Source organism: Polyodon spathula, chromosome 12 (assembly GCF_017654505.1).
Source record: "Polyodon spathula isolate WHYD16114869_AA chromosome 12, ASM1765450v1, whole genome shotgun sequence".
Classification (NCBI taxonomy): Eukaryota; Metazoa; Chordata; class Actinopteri; order Acipenseriformes; family Polyodontidae; genus Polyodon; species Polyodon spathula.
In genome coordinates, this window is record NC_054545.1 from 234,687 (window position 1) to 250,677 (window position 15,991).

General features: G+C 46.0%; 1 protein-coding gene across 2 annotated transcripts in view; it reads left to right on the top strand.

Annotated features, from left to right (window-relative positions):
- Positions 1–15,916, top strand: part of LOC121324843 (serine/threonine-protein kinase MRCK beta-like) — a 68,134-nt gene extending 52,218 nt beyond the window's left edge. Inside the window, exons 22-39 of one of the 2 annotated variants that reach the window (XM_041267057.1) lie at positions 618–662; positions 1,609–1,689; positions 1,879–1,956; positions 2,372–2,477; positions 3,153–3,289; positions 3,388–3,527; positions 4,255–4,336; positions 5,052–5,268; positions 6,034–6,096; positions 6,343–6,939; positions 7,672–7,769; positions 7,856–7,940; positions 8,300–8,420; positions 8,821–8,938; positions 9,349–9,537; positions 12,513–12,633; positions 13,215–13,291; positions 13,441–15,916. In XM_041267057.1, coding sequence (XP_041122991.1) covers positions 618–662; positions 1,609–1,689; positions 1,879–1,956; positions 2,372–2,477; positions 3,153–3,289; positions 3,388–3,527; positions 4,255–4,336; positions 5,052–5,268; positions 6,034–6,096; positions 6,343–6,939; positions 7,672–7,769; positions 7,856–7,940; positions 8,300–8,420; positions 8,821–8,938; positions 9,349–9,537; positions 12,513–12,633; positions 13,215–13,291; positions 13,441–13,572 — 2,487 coding nt within the window. In that variant the 3' untranslated portion in view covers positions 13,573–15,916. The remainder of the gene's footprint in view (positions 1–617; positions 663–1,608; positions 1,690–1,878; positions 1,957–2,371; positions 2,478–3,152; positions 3,290–3,387; positions 3,528–4,254; positions 4,337–5,051; positions 5,269–6,033; positions 6,097–6,342; positions 6,940–7,671; positions 7,770–7,855; positions 7,941–8,299; positions 8,421–8,820; positions 8,939–9,348; positions 9,538–12,512; positions 12,634–13,214; positions 13,292–13,440) is intronic. The other variant, XM_041267058.1, reaches the window with a different exon arrangement.
- Positions 15,917–15,991: the final 75 nt, after the last annotated feature.

A 15,991-nucleotide genomic window follows, 5' to 3' on the forward strand; every position in this document is an offset into this window, starting at 1 on the left:
AAGTTAACAATGTAATCCTCCTTGTAATGTCTTTACTGAAGCTTGATCGACCCAAAGAGCAGAACTCGCACTGAAACGGGCTCTGCAGCAGAGATCTAATATGCTATTTTAAAACAGCAAAGGCTGTTGAATTGAACCAAGGCTTTTGCATCACATTAGTTACATATGAACAGGTCCTATGATCTTCTTTAGAAAATTGCTTAACAATATCAAAGGCTTCAAACAAACACTGCTTCACCATAGCAGTGGAAATAGAATCATACTTCCTTTTTTTTTTTTTTTCTAAAGACATTATTCCCCCATAGCAGCCCAACTATAACTCCACAGCTCTTTTAAAAGTGTCTGCCTTGCACTTGGTTATGATGGAAGCTGAGGGGCCAGTAAATCAGTATTATTTGCCACTTCACTTTAGCTGGAGCCTGTGTCACTACCTCGGGACTTCAAAGGACATCAAGACAAGGGGGGGGAGGGGGTAGAGATCTTCCTCAAGCACAATCGGGGTGAAACGAGGATAGTGTAGCTTTGAACTCGCCTCTGTTTCCGAAGCCACTGTGACAGTAAAAGTGAAGTAAAGCAACATGCCTTTATTTTTGTCCCTCATATCTGTTACCACAAAGGATTCTGTCTCATCTGCGTCCTCTCTGCAAGCGTTTTGGGATGAAGTAAGTTGGCTGACAGAGCTTTCTCACTCCTTAACCTCTGACACGTACCCGTTATGTAAACCCCTAAAACTAGCGCCCCCCCATCCCCTGTAGCTGCCCTGTTGACTCCTAATGAAGGGGAACATTGTGAAGTGGAACTGGGCTTCACAATTACAGCAGCATCCCAAACATGCACTGGCATAATGCTGTGCTGGCAAGTTTCCACAGAATCTGTTCATGTTTACTAACAGTAATGCATTTCTCTAACTCCTTTCACTGCTCTCACACACTGGGGTGTCATTGTGTTGGATAGCAGCCTCATCTCAATGTTTGTGTTTAAGCTTTCCTCATCTTTCATCCAATGAATCCTCCAGTAACTTGAGTATACAATAAAACCTACATGAATCCTCCAGTAACATGGGTAGTATAGTATAAAACTTAGTATTCTTCTTCTGCTTGATTGGTTTTATATGTTGTAAAGCTTTTTTCTTTTCTTTTTTACAAAATGTGGGTGAATAGATAGCTTCCCATGCCAATAGAAATATTGCATCCCTTCAATTCCTATCCGAGCAGCTTCTGAATTTCAGTTGTGAGGAAGTGGAGAGCTTGATGTATCCTGCCCCTGTGTGATTCTGAGCACTGATATGAAAATCTGACTCGGTTTGTATTGATATCCCGAAGCGCTGTTACCAGTGTAGTATAGACAGTGTTTATTCCTTTCTCTTCTAGTTAATGATCAGTCTATCCAGTGCTCTACTGCATGGCCATTCTTTAAACTCCCGGCCCAATGAATGTGATTATACACCCCCTCTGCTCCTCCAGTCTTGATGAAATTAAACTGTTCTACTTCTGAGAAGGATGACATAAAAGAACAATTGTATTTGTAACTGCTTCAGTATTGATTCAGAAAGTCCATTTGGAAAACAAAGCTCCATCAATCCTAATTGCTTTACCTTGCTTTCTGCAGACCAGCTCCATTACTGAGCTCGACACATCACTGCAAAAGCCTGAAGTTTCCCCCACCTTTTGTGTGTCGACAGCACAAAATGTAAGTACCCTTGTGCAAGGCCACTGCATTCTGGAAAATGTGATCTTTGTGTGAGGCTGGCAGGAGTGCTGTCTGCATGCTGTGTTTCACCTGTAAGCCCAATATGGGCACATGTGGGCAGATCTTTGCTTGGAGGAATGTCCAGGAGGCTCGTTCTCCTAACCCTGCTGTTCTCTCTGGTTTCACTAGGAGCCAGTTAAGCCACCGCAAGCTGCTCCTGCTGCTGCTTCCCCTGTTTACCAGTCGACGTCGTTGAGTTTACCAAAGGTAATTCTCACAAAGGCAATTCTCACAAAGGCAATTCTCACAAAGGTAATTCTCACAAAGGCAATTCTCACAAAGGCAATTCTCACAAAGGCAATTCTCACAAAGGCAGTTCTCACAAAGGCAATTCTCATAAAGGGTCTTTACTATTGTGTTGCCACAAAACAACTGGGGACTACAGTAGGTCTTCCAAAATGTTTTAAGAATGCCTATTTTATTCTGTAATGTATAATAGATAGATAGATAGAAATAAACTTTAAAGACTCAACAATAAAATCAGAGTAAAGGAATAAAAAACGTCTTTTTTGTCTAGTGTTGAGTTTTTGATATACTAGTTTATTTAGCGTTGCTCGCTTGTCCAACAGGACTCTCAATACAAGACGCTTCTAAAGTCTCACTAATTTGCTCTGCCTTCCAGCCTAAAGCCCATGAGCTCAGTATCAAGACGTTCTCCAGTCCCACCCAGTGCACCCACTGCACCTCCCTGATGGTGGGGTTAATGCGCCAGGGCTACGCCTGCGATGGTGAGTCCTGTCTCGCTGTTTTCATTCTGTTTGCAAGTAAAACCCAGGACAGTCTTCCTTAATGAACTTCTGACTCTAAATCCCAGGAAAAATCAGCATTCCAGCTTACACTTCGATCTTTATTAGCAGAACATCCACTGTACTGGCTTTACATCCATTATACTGACTTGAGTTTTATACTGGAAAGTGTGCTGGCGCCGTGTTCATGGCTCTGTGTGTTTTAGCTGTTCTTGCTGGCGCAGTGTTCATGGCTGTGTGTGTGTTTTAGCTGTTCTTGCTGGCGCGGTGTTCATGGCTGTGTGTGTGTTTTAGCTGTTCTTGCTGGCGCGGTGTTCATGGCTGTGTGTGTGTTTTAGCTGTTCTTGCTGGCGCCGTGTTCATGGCTCTGTGTGTTTTAGCTGTTCTTGCTGGCGCAGTGTTCATGGCTGTGTGTGTGTTTTAGCTGTTCTTGCTGGCGCCGTGTTCATGGCTGTGTGTGTGTTTTAGCTGTTCTTGCTGGTGCGGTGTTCATGGCTGTGTGTGTGTTTTAGCTGTTCTTGCTGGCACAGTGTTCATGGCTGTGTGTGTGTTTTAGCTGTTCTTGCTGGCGCAGTGTTCATGGCTGTGTGTGTGTGTTTTAGCTGTTCTTGCTGGCGCAGTGTTCATGTTATTGAAGAGCTGACTTTCCTTTCACAGTGTGTTCCTTCATCTGCCACGTGTCCTGTAGAGACAATGCCCCCCTGGTCTGCCCAATCCCTCCAGAGCAAGCCAAGAGACCCCTGGGGATCGATGTGCAGAGAGGCATAGGCACAGCTTACAAGGGCTACGTCAGGGTAAGAACAGGCTGCTATTCACCCTGTGAGGATCCTGTCATCCACTCTTTGTGTTGCTGCTAAAACAAGGCTGTAAGAATGTTGTGTTTTGTTTTCAGATCCCGAAGCCCACAGGAGTGAAGAAAGGCTGGCAGCGTGCTTATGCCGTGGTGTGTGACTGTAAACTCTTTCTGTACGATGTGCCCGAAGGGAAGTCGACTCAGCCTGGAGTTGTAGCCAGCCAAGTCCTGGATCTCAGGTAGCGAGCTGGCCTCATTGAGATCTGCGTGTCTGTCCGTGCATCTGTCTGTCTGTGTTGGCATGTAAGCATGTTTAGGACACCTAAAGGACAGTTGTGCCTACACACAAGCCTGTAAATAGAAGACTTTGCTCTTTTTATGAAAAGTCGAATTTGACAAAAGTTTGGAGTTGTAAAGCACAGTGAAATCTGCTTCATATCACTTCAGAGGGACTGGGTAGAAATGGTGACAGTAATTGACATTTTCAGGATGTCACTAATAACCTGACATTTCTGGCATTAGTAAAAGAACATCATGCTAATCAAACTACTATGCGTTTTTATCTGTATAAACTGTAAAATGTTGTCATTAATATAAACCTGCAGTACATTGTCATTTATTCCCATCCACTTCCATATAACTAACTAAACATATTGTACTATATGCTGCTAATATAAAGCATTTCATTTCATTTAGTAACCTCTACTGTACATACACTCAGTGTCACAGTAACATCAACATGCTTGTCAAACTTGCACCTGCCTACAGTATAAGTATATTATGATTTCTTGACAGCTGAATCATTTCTCTGTATTGTCAGCAGTAGCATTGCAGTCACCTTTGTGCTTAGCTGATCCAAGGCCAGTATTACTCTGCTGAACAGTGAGATCCCTGAAGGGAGTGTTCCTGGGTGAAGGGGCTCAGTGATGCAGGGGGAGGTTTATTCCTGTTGTTCTGTGTTTACAGAGATGAAGAGTTTTCTGTGAGCGCCGTGCTGGCATCGGATGTGATCCATGCAACTCGAAAGGATGTGCCGTGTATATTCAGGGTACGCTTCATTCAAAAACATGTTGAGAGAGGTAGAAAAGGACAAGCCCAATACCCATGATGGGCTGCTTCACCAATAACTGCTTCATGAAGACTAATTCTAGGACTGATGACCACTGACCCTGACCAATTAAAAACTAAATACAATCTGCTGGACAGTCATGCTCTAAAACAGTGCACAAAGTAGACTGATACAGAACAACATGTGCATGCTGTAGATGCATGTGTTTGAAAGAGGAGATGTAATGAAAAGGTAGTGTTCAAGTCTGTGGATAGCAGTGTTCAATATGAAGTCTGGGCACCAGTTTATAGCATCGCACATCGTGGACTCTTCAGGGTCCCAGCAAGACATTTCAGCAATGCAAGTGTAAAAACTGAACTACTCTGAGGGGTTTGATACTTTCACACAGAACTGAACTATAATTGAATAATAACTTGGGTTAATATGCACTAGCACCGTTGGGTTCAATTGTACTGTAGTTAGCAGCATAATGGGTACTGTAGTGTACTTGAGTACACAGGGTGGGGCATGCGTGCGTCATATCGGTGTTTAAAGATTGCAGGTGGGTCGCATTGCTTTCCCTTGAAGGTGGTATGTTGTTAACCGTTGATTGCAATGGGATGTAGAGCCACTTGCTATCAGGAGACTTTATCAGGCCTGTGGCCCGTATTTGCTCTTAAAGGGAAGCCCATTCTGAATGCTCTGTGTGTTCCAGGTGACGTCGTCTCTCCTGAGCTCGCCCCCCAAGACCTGCTCCCTCCTGGTTCTGGCTGAGAGCGAGGCGGAGAAGAGGAAATGGGTTGGAATCCTTGAAGGGCTGCAGAACATCCTAAACAAGAACCAGCTGAGGAACAGGGTGGTGCATATTCCACAAGAAGCCTACGATAGCACACTGCCTGCTATCAAAGTGACTTTGTCTGCTGCTATTGTAGGTAAGGTGCACACAAGGGGCTCATACAATAAACTGGGCTGAGATATGTCTCTGGAGAGTAGCAGTCAGCTGTATTCAGTACAATCCTTGCATTTCCTAATGTTACAGCAGTTGATGTGTCATTGCTTATAATGCATGTGCTGAGAGCAGGGCTTCCAAGCCTCTTGATTCTGTTTGAGCCTTCGCTCCAAAGAGATGGCGTTCATTGCGGATTTATTGTCTGCCCTGCGCTCTACTCTCAAGGTAATACACTTCCACTGAGCAAAATATATAACCAAGCAGTGACTGCAGCACTTAGCGAGATTACAAATCTCTTGGCAGATTGAGCTTCTGAACAGTTTTAATAAGAATAAAGTGAACAGTTTCAAATGTGCAATGTTATAAAGTTCAGGGGCGTGGATGACCTTGGACTGGGGTAAGTGGAGAGGTTTATACAGAGAATCTGAAGTAGTGTTGTATTGAAGGCTAGCAGCTGAGGATTGTTTCCATCTCCCCGCATTAAACCAGAAGCTGCAGCTTGTCACTGAAGAGCGATCCAGCCTGCTCTGTGGAGACAGTGCGGCCTAGTGGATAAAGCCAGGTACTGAGAACCCAGAGCCTTCCTTCAGGACTTCTTTCCTTTGGCCAGGGCAGGACCCCTCCTCTGTAGATGGGCATTGCAGTCACAGCAGGCTGTGCCCTCGTTTGAGCCTGGCTGTAAACCTGAGTGCCTCACGTGTGCTGTGCTCTCAGCTCTCTGTTAACAGAACTCTTTTCCTTTTCGTAGACCGCGAGCGAATCGCACTTGGCACGGAAGATGGTCTGTATGTTGTGGAAGTCACAAGAGATGGTAAGACTTATATCTGACTTTCCACATTCCAACCTGCAAACTTCCCTCCAAAGTTATTCAGAAGATGCATCTGAAGATGCCATAAAAAAAAAAGAAAATTATATTGTCTCTGTATCTGTCAGTCTATACTCATCTACAGTATTTGTCTCTCCATCCATCAGTCTAAATTGAGTAACTGAAAGGTTCAGTGTTTTGTACCATGTCCTGTCCCAGGATGAGAGCTGTAATATCCTTCTGTATTCCCAGTGATCGTGCGAGCTGCTGACTGCAAGAAGGTCCACCAGATCGAGCTGATTCCCAAAGAGAAGATCATTGTCCTGGTGTGTGGCCGGAGCCACCATGTCCACCTGCTCCCCTGGGCCGCCCTGGACGGAGGTGACACGAACTTCGACATCAAGCTCCCGGACACCAAGGGCTGCCAGGCTCTCATCACGGGCGCCCTGCGGCCCGGCGGGCCCACCTGTCTGCTGGTGGCAATGAAGAGGCAGGTGCAGTGCTACGAGATCAGCAGAACCAAACCCCATCACAGGAAGCTGTGCGAGGTGCAGGCCCCGGGCAGCGTGCAGTGCATGACCCTGCTGAGAGGGCGGCTGTGTGTGGGCTACCCCTCGGGATTCTCCCTGCTCAGTGTCCAGGGGGAGGGTCCCACCACCAGCCTGGTGAACCCCGGCGATGGCTCGCTGGCCTTCCTGGGACAGCAGCCCCTGGACGCTCTGCTTACCGTGGAGGTCGGGCCGGAGGAGAACCTGCTCTGCTTCAGCCAGCTGGGCGTCTACGTGGACCTGCAGGGGAGGAGGTCGCGCACGCAGGAGCTCATGTGGCCAGCCACGCCTCTGGCTTGCAGTATGTGGATTTACTTCTGGTTTTGTTTTTATTTTGTGGTTTGTTTTCTAAAGCTGATGCTGCCCCAACACAGGCTTGTGATGATCCCCTGAATGTGTCCATTGGTATTCTCAGGTGAGCATAGGTCCAATACCAGTCCTGCTGCAGGCAGGCTCCAGTGCATCTCAGGACCTGCTGGTAGGAACCAGGCGCATCTCAAGCAGAGACTCTCAGTTGTGTGTTTTTTGATCTGGGATGTTGGCAACTGTCTTCCTTCATCAATGCCACCAGTCGATTCCGCACGTGGTACCAGCCACAGTGAAAGCCATGAATTCAGCTATTAAGAGCAAGTGAACGAACACATTACGCCCCCAAGCCCAGTTTAATAAGGGATCTGTATTTATTGGCTTGTAGTCTCGTTTTTCTCCTTCAGCTTGTTGTGTGTTCGCTCCCTTTTATTTTTTTTTATTTTTTTTTTAGTGCAGCATAAGAGTCCCTCTGGAAGTGCTGTTTAGTCTTGCTGCAGGTTTTCATCAGTGAAATTGAATCCAACCACAGGGTATCTGTTATAGTTACTGACACAAACTATTAAAGAAAACCAGGAATATGCTAAAGCAATGGCGCTGTATTTAATGAGATTCCAGTTCTGTTCAGATTCATGCCTGGTGATGTTTAGATTTATGCTGCTTTCTTGTTTGTTTGCTTTGTGGTGTGTGCGAGTGCTCTGAATGTGCCTGTGCTCTTCTGTGACAGGCTCCTCCTCCTCCTACCTGACAGTATACACTGAGTATGGGCTGGATGTCTTCGATGTGAACAGCATGGAGTGGATCCAGACCATTGCTCTCACCAAGGTGAGTGCGTATGATCTCCTGAGCAGCCAGTCCCTCTCAGCTCTCTGTGACGCTGCTCCTAACACAAAGTTTCCTGCTCCTCACAGATCCGCCCGCTGAACGTGCCGGGGACTCTCAACCTGCTCGGTTCGGAGCAGCCCAAGCTCATATACTTCAGCAGCAGATATTCAGGTTGGTGTGCTTGCTTACTTGTTTCTGATTTTAGGGTTTAAGCCTGATTCTACCACCTGATTCTACCACCTTCATTTTTAAAAAACTGTTGACAAGAGTAGTTATTGAAAATCAAGGATAGTTTAAAAAAAACATGCCAAGGTATTTCCTCCTAAGTGTAATTAATGGAAGTGTATTCCAGCATAGAGCTTCTGATGTTTTATTTGTTAAGAGTTTGATAGAGTAGGAACCGGTTCCCTCTGCTCTCTAAGTGTGGGATCAATTTAAAACTTTGTTTTTGGCGGAATGAGAAGGGAGGAGTGCTCTGCCCTTAATAAAAGGCTCTGAGGTTACAAATCTCAAAGTGGTTTTGTTTCTAGAAGCTGCTGACTTTGCTGTGCCGGAAACCTCTGATAACAGCAAGAAGCAAATGGTGCGAACCCGGAGCAAGAGGAGGTTTGTGTTCAAGGTGCCAGAGGAGGAGAGGCTGCAGCAGCGCCGGTGAGATTATCAATCTGATCAGTAACTATTGGAAGGCATCAGCACATGCAGGGAGCTTCCCAGATTAAGGTGAAAATGGAACGTCCAGGTTCAACTATTCTGAATGCAGCTTCAGTCTGATGCTGTGTAAGCCTCTGTGAACCCTGCGAATGCCCCTGAATCCTGAGCCTTGCTGTTCAGTCATTGCCAACTGGGACACGTGGTGCTGTGGTGCTGTGACCAGGAGGGACTGTGTAGGGTGATGTAGAGATTACAGAACCATACTCAAATCACTTGTGCCTAAGCAGGATTCGAACCCAGGCCCCCGGAGGTGAAAGTCTAGTGCATCAGCTAAAGACACTTTATCAGCATGCTTGTCACCCTTATCTGCCTATATCTTGTTTTTATATTTCTATTACAGGGAGATGCTGAGAGACCCGGGACTGAGGTCCAAGATGATCTCCAACCCAATAAACTTCAATCACGTGGCTCACATGGGGCCAGGCGATGGGATGCAAGTGCTCATGGATCTCCCATTGGTAATACCGGAGAACCGCTTCATTCAGCTCGCCTCTTTTCTGTGTTGTTACAAACAAATCCTCCTTTACTTTCTGCTGATGTGGAAAGGGATTTGCCATTGCTGCAGTGCTACTACATAGCAACTCAAAGCTCTGTGTGTTTGAGTCCCCCTCCTAAACGCAGCGGTTATGCAAGGGGAGGTCCTCTTTCTTTACTCTAGTGTTCTCCTGAGGTTAGGAACAGAGTGCAGTTTGTACAGGTGGCTGTGTGACAGAGTGAGCCAAGAAATCAGTGCACGACAGTCCTAGCTCTTTCATGTTACACTCTTTTTTCTTTTTGGGGGGGAATTAACTAGTATCTCCTTCCTTTCCTTCTCTCTCTCTCTCTCTCTCCTCTCTCTCTCTCTCTCTCTCTGTTTCTGTTGACGTAGCAGAATGAATTTCCTTCCCCCTCATCCTCTCGACACCATGCTTTGATATCTCCTCCAACCAACTTTGAGCACGTCTATCACATGAGCCCTATTTGTGCTGAAATCTATCTCCAGAAAGATCATTCCTCACTGCAAGGCCTCCCACTGCTCTCCTCCTCTTCCTCTCCCTCCACCGCTTCCTTAGCAAGGGTAGGAATAGCTGTCCCCCACTTCCACCCCCCAGCCTGCCTGCCTGCCTGCCAGGAATGCATCTGTGTCATCCTTTTTATTTCTTCTGTAAAGTCATGTAACTGTCAAAGCGCTTACAAACAGACTGATTGATTAACCTGCCATGTTCCTGTCCCTGGACTTAACTGTGTGACTGTGTTGCAAAGTGTGCAGCGCTTCTCTTTTCAGATTCTGACTAACTTCAATCAGGAAACCTTTCAAATTCAAATAATAAGTAACAAAAGGCAACTACTTCGAAGAGAATAGTTTTTAAAAATGAAAAAAAAATTAAATTTTTACTTACAAAAAAACAAACCAATTCTGATTACTGCATATTCCAGTGAATTGAGGTGGTGGGGTGGTTGTACAGTAGGTATTGGGGTGGTGGGGTGGATGTACAGTAGGTATTGAGGTGGTGGGGTGGATGTACAGTAGGTATTGGGGTGGTGGGGTGGATGTACAGTAGGTATTGGGGTGGTGGGGTGGATGTACAGCAGGTATTGGGGTGGTGGGGTGGATGTACAGCAGGTATTGGGGTGGTGGGGTGGTTGTACAGTAGGTATTGGGGTGGTGGGGTGGTTGTACAGTAGGTATTGGGGTGGTGGGGTGGATGTACAGTAGGTATTGGGGTGGTGGGGTGGATGTACAGTAGGTATTGGGGTGGTGGGGTGGTTGTACAGTAGGTATTGGGGTGGTGGGGTGGATGTACAGTAGGTATTGGGGTGGTGGGGTGGTTGTACAGTAGGTATTGGGGTGGTGGGGTGGTTGTACAGTAGGTATTTGGGTGGTGGGGTGGTTGTACAGTAGGTATTTGGGTGGTGGGGTGGTTGTACAGTAGGTATTGGGGTGGTGGGGTGGTTGTACAGTAGGTATTGGGGTGGTGGGGTGGATGTACAGTAGGTATTGGGGTGGTGGGGTGGATGTACAGTAGGTATTGGGGTGGTGGGGTGGTTGTACAGTAGGTATTGGGGTGGTGGGGTGGTTGTACAGTAGGTATTGGGGTGGTGGGGTGGTTGTACAGTAGGTATTGGGGTGGTGGGGTGGATGTACAGTAGGTATTGGGGTGGTGGGGTGGATGTACAGTAGGTATTGGGGTGGTGGGGTGGATGTACAGTAGGTATTGGGGTGGTGGGGTGGATGTACAGTAGGTATTGGGGTGGTGGGGTGGATGTACAGTAGGTATTGGGGTGGTGGGGTGGATGTACAGTAGGTATTGGGGTGGTGGGGTGGATGTACAGTAGGTATTGAGGTGGTGGGGTGGATGTACAGTAGGTATTGGGGTGGTGGGGTGGATGTACAGCAGGTATTGGGGTGGTGGGGTGGATGTACAGTAGGTATTGGGGTGGTGGGGTGGATGTACAGTAGGTATTGGGGTGGTGGGGTGGATGTACAGTAGGTATTGGGGTGGTGGGGTGGATGTACAGTAGGTATTGGGGTGGTGGGGTGGATGTACAGTAGGTATTGGGGTGGTGGGGTGGATGTACAGTAGGTATTGGGGTGGTGGGGTGGTTGTACAGTAGGTATTGGGGTGGGTGGGGTGGATGTACAGTAGGTATTGGGGTGGTGGGGTGGATGTACAGTAGGTATTGGGGTGGTGGGGTGGATGTACAGTAGGTATTGGGGTGGTGGGGTGGTTGTACAGTAGGTATTGGGGTTGTGGGGTGGATGTACAGTAGGTATTGGGGTTGTGGGGTGGATGTACAGTAGGTATTGGGGTTGTGGGGTGGATGTACAGTAGGTATTGGGGTTGTGGGGTGGATGTACAGTAGGTATTGGGGTGGTGGGGTGGATGTACAGTAGGTATTGGGGTGGTGGGGTGGATGTACAGTAGGTATTGGGGTGGTGGGGTGGATGTACAGCAGGTATTGGGGTGGTGGGGTGGATGTACAGTAGGTATTGGGGTGGTGGGGTGGATGTACAGTAGGTATTGGGGTGGTGGGGTGGATGTACAGTAGGTATTGGGGTTGTGGGGTGGTTGTACAGTAGGTATTGGGGTGGTGGGGTGGTTGTACAGTAGGTATTGGGGTGGTGGGGTGGATGTACAGTAGGTATTGGGGTGGTGGGGTGGTTGTACAGTAGGTATTGGGGTGGTGGGGTGGATGTACAGTAGGTATTGAGGTGGTGGGGTGGATGTACAGTAGGTATTGAGGTGGTGGGGTGGATGTACAGCAGGTATTGGGGTGGTGGGGTGGATGTACAGTAGGTATTGGGGTGGTGGGGTGGATGTACAGTAGGTATTGGGGTGGTGGGGTGGATGTACAGTAGGTATTGGGGTGGTGGGGTGGATGTACAGTAGGTATTGGGGTGGTGGGGTGGATGTACAGTAGGTATTGGGGTGGTGGGGTGTACAGTAGGTATTGGGGTGGTGGGTGGATGTACAGTAGGTATTGGGGTTGTGGGGTGGAATCTACCGTAGGTATTCACTGTGCGGTTATAACAGCCATTAATTTTCTTTGAAGTAGTCCTTTTGTTATTATTGTTTATTATTATTTTGAACGCTTCATCTTGTTAAACACAAACCATTGTACTGTACACTGAGAAACACGCTGCTGCGTTGCTGTGGGGGATTCTTCACTGCATTATAGGGACTGCTCAGCAGCACAGGTTTGAATCTAAAGTACTAGGGGTCCTATTTCTACATCTCATGTACCCCATGCATGTGGATGAGGGGCCCTTTCTTCTCAGGGGGAGGGAGAAAGAGATTTGAATCCTTTTCCACATGGGGTGCAGCTGGAGAGGGTGTGGGCAGAGCCCCTTCTACCAGCAGTGCTCACTGTGGGCAAAGAAATTACTTTGAGGGGAGAGTAGCTTCATTGGCAACTGTGGCATCTTTTATTTAAAAATCAAATGGCAATAGTAAGTTTACTGTAAAGACCATGCAAGAGAGGTTTGCATAATCCTCACTCTGCTTGGACAGCCTGCAAACTCTCAGTCCTATTCTGTGTGTGTCTGTGCAGAGCGTGTTGCCACCATCGCAGGAGGAGCCGTGCAGAGAGAGACCTCGGCCCGTCTCATCCAGCATGTCCCACCAGCATCAACACAGCAGGAGCAAAACCTACATTACACACACCACTTCGGGTAAGAGCAGAGCAGACCCTAACCCTCACCCAGAACCTAACTATCAACCTGACCCTAACCCTGACAATCAACCTAACCCTAGCATAGATCCAGACCCTCACAATCAACTTAACCCTAACCATCAACCTGACCCTGACCATCAACCTGACCCAAACCCAGACCCTTGCTGTTCACACTTACCTGCGAGCAAAGGGACTGAGTTTATTGGGATGTGAGCTAAAGTTGGATTCGTTTTTTGTCCTTTTCTATTTTTTTGCAGGACTGAGTTTATTTGTGTTCACAGTGCAGTTTGCAAGTGCACTTGGCTCATTTATATTGAAAGATGACCGCTATTGAATAGTGCTCCAGTTTTTAATAGAGCATGTTTTAGATTTTTACATATTGCTGTGGAAGAAAGCAGGGGGAGCACTTCGCTAATTTAATGAATACATTTCTTGAATGCCTACAGTAGGAGAATAATGCACTGTGCGCAATTGCATGGCTCTCCTTCTGACGACATTATACAAAGTAATTTGAGAAAAGACTGAATACATTTGACTATTTTGGTGTTTTGTTCATATAAACTATTCTGTGTCCCTCAGGAGGGGGTGAATTCGGCGGTGCCGTGTCCTGCTCATCCCGAAGCATCTCCGACCCTGACCAGGATTTCGAGAAAGAGGTAAGGAACTTTCCTCACGTGTGTTCTCCTTCCCTTTCGCTTTTATTAAGCGTCTGTTGAAAAGCACCTTTCATTGCGAATACGTTTTAGTTTTTAGTTTTTTATTGTGAACGTATCTGAGGGAGTTCACTGTGTTTGTTTATTTCAAGCCGGACTCAGATTCAACGAAGCACTCAACCCCTTCCAACAGCTCCAATCCGAGCAGCCCCCCAAGCCCCAACTCCCTACACAGGAGCCAGCTGACTCTGGATGGCCTGGATCACTCCGCCTTCGACGTGTGAGGCAGGAGGGGCCGTCTCTCAGACGCATCACACTGCCAGCGCTCTGCAGAAACACACGATGCTTACAAGACAGCAAGCATCCACACTGCTCCACTTGAACTTGTATTGCTGCAAGAAAGTGCCAAGAATACTTAGCATTTTTAGTTTTTGTCTTTTGTTTAGTTTTGTTTAGTCCATGTTTTTAGTCCCTGCTTGTAGTAGCTTTCTGTTAGCCTTGGTGCAGTGTCTGTGGAGCAAACGAATCCATGCTAGGAGATTCTTGTAGAGTTGTGGAGCAGCTCTTGACAGCAGAATCCTAAACGTTGCATTCATCATGGAGGGAGTGAGAAGTTAGTCATTGCAATGTTTTTTTTTTCTTGCTGTGAAGAAAAGAACCTGCCAAACTGCTGTATCTAGTGTTGTGAGCATTGCAGGAGGTAGAAGCAAAAGCCTTCTACTGCTTATCTCATCTTCACACTTGAAACAGACAGTGATGAGCCAGTCTCTCTCCAAGATGTTTACTGGAATCACCTGCAACGCTTGAGCTGCAGTGTAATTACAGGCTAAAGAAAGACCCGTCCATTGGGCTGGTTAATAACATTACAGGCTAAAGAAAGACCCGTCCATTGGGCTGGTTAATAACATTACAGGCTAAAGAAAGACAGATCCATTGGGCTGGTTAATAACATTACAGGCTAAAGAAAGACCCGTCCATTGGGCTGGTTAATAACATTACAGGCTAAAGAAAGACCCGTCCATTGGGCTGGTTAATAACATTACAGGCTAAAGAAAGACAGATCCATTGGGCTGGTTAATAACATTACAGGCTAAAGAAAGACCCGTCCATTGGGCTGGTTAATAACATTACAGGCTAAAGAAAGACAGATCCATTGGGCTGGTTAATAACATTACAGGCTAAAGAAAGACAGATCCATTGGGCTGCTTCGGCTGGTTAATAACAGGACATCGTTCCATTGCCTGTAAATGCTAAATTTATACTTTTCGTTCGAAAGCTGTTTTGACTTGCAGATTTCAGTTTGGCTATTGGTCGATTTCAAGTGTAATATAAACAAGTTAATAAATGAATGTCATTTCATTCCGATTTCACTTTTTAAATGGCATTGGCGGTGTTACTGTTTAGCAGCAGTTTCATCGTAAATAAAGAACACAGAAGTATAGAACTCGCTGTATCTCCAGAAAGCAGATCGTTCATGAAGTTTCTTACTTCTCTTAAAGGAAATGGCCCCAGAGCCACGGAACAAAAGTGTTACTTTACAGGAAGTGACCTTCTCTGTAGACCAGTGCTAATTTCAGATCCCTGTCATCATTCCTAGTAGTTCAGCTTGTCTTTTACAATGAAAACTATTAAAAACCCTTTCATGGCATTTTTTGGAGTATTCAGGGTTTATGCAACACCAGTAGACATTACTGTGAATATACTTTTCAGTAACGTTTTTGTTAACGTTAATCTTTTTTAAATGTTTGTTTTGTGGCGATGCTCTACAGTGTATAGCAAACACTGCTCCTGGCAAGATATATAAAAATGCTTTAAAAAGTGATGATTTCACAAGACGATCACAGCACCATTTTCATAGCATTTATTACAGACGTTGCTTTACATTTTGTTTAATTTGCTAAATAAAAATTTGCATGGACCCCCCCCACTACCTTTCTGTCTACAGTGGCGCTGGCTTGTGTATATTTAACTCCTGTACACTGTGCAGTGGGACAGTCTTGTCTACACAATGACGCTGGCTTGTGTATATTTAACTCCTGTGCAGTGGGACAGTCTTGTCTACACAGTGACGCTGGCTTGTGTATATTTAACTCCTGTGCAGTGGGACAGTCTTGCATACAGTAACGCTGGCTGGTGTATATTTACCTCCTGTTCCTTTTATTATACATTTCATCAAAATGTTTGTAATCATATTTTATTAGACGCTTGTAATTTATGGCCATGGCTGGCATATCCAGTTTGTCACACTAACGTCTCTCTTGTGCCATTTCCATGCCAGGATGCGGGCATGTCTGTGTTTCCTGTCTGATTTGTCAGGTTGGTCATTCAGTAAAGTGATACAAGTCGTGCTTTGTCCATTCAGAAGCGCTGTATTGAACCTGCACATGGTGTTCGTTGAAGGAACCTGTTGCTTTCATTTCAACTTTCATGTTATTTACCCTCTGCATGCAAGGGTGCTTTTTTTTTTTTTTTTTTTTTTTTTTTTGCCCTTCCTGTTAATTACAGGATGCTCCGTTTTGAGTCAAAACACTGCTGCTTTCTTTCCTTTTTGTATGTAAGTGGAAGTCTTTGTAATTATTGAATTGAGCAGATTCTGAACAGACAATAAACAGGGAGTTATTCAGTTGGGTTCCTTGTTTCAGATATGTTTATTTTTTGTATTATAGCCATTATAGTATTGTGCTGCTGAATCATTTGTCAGGA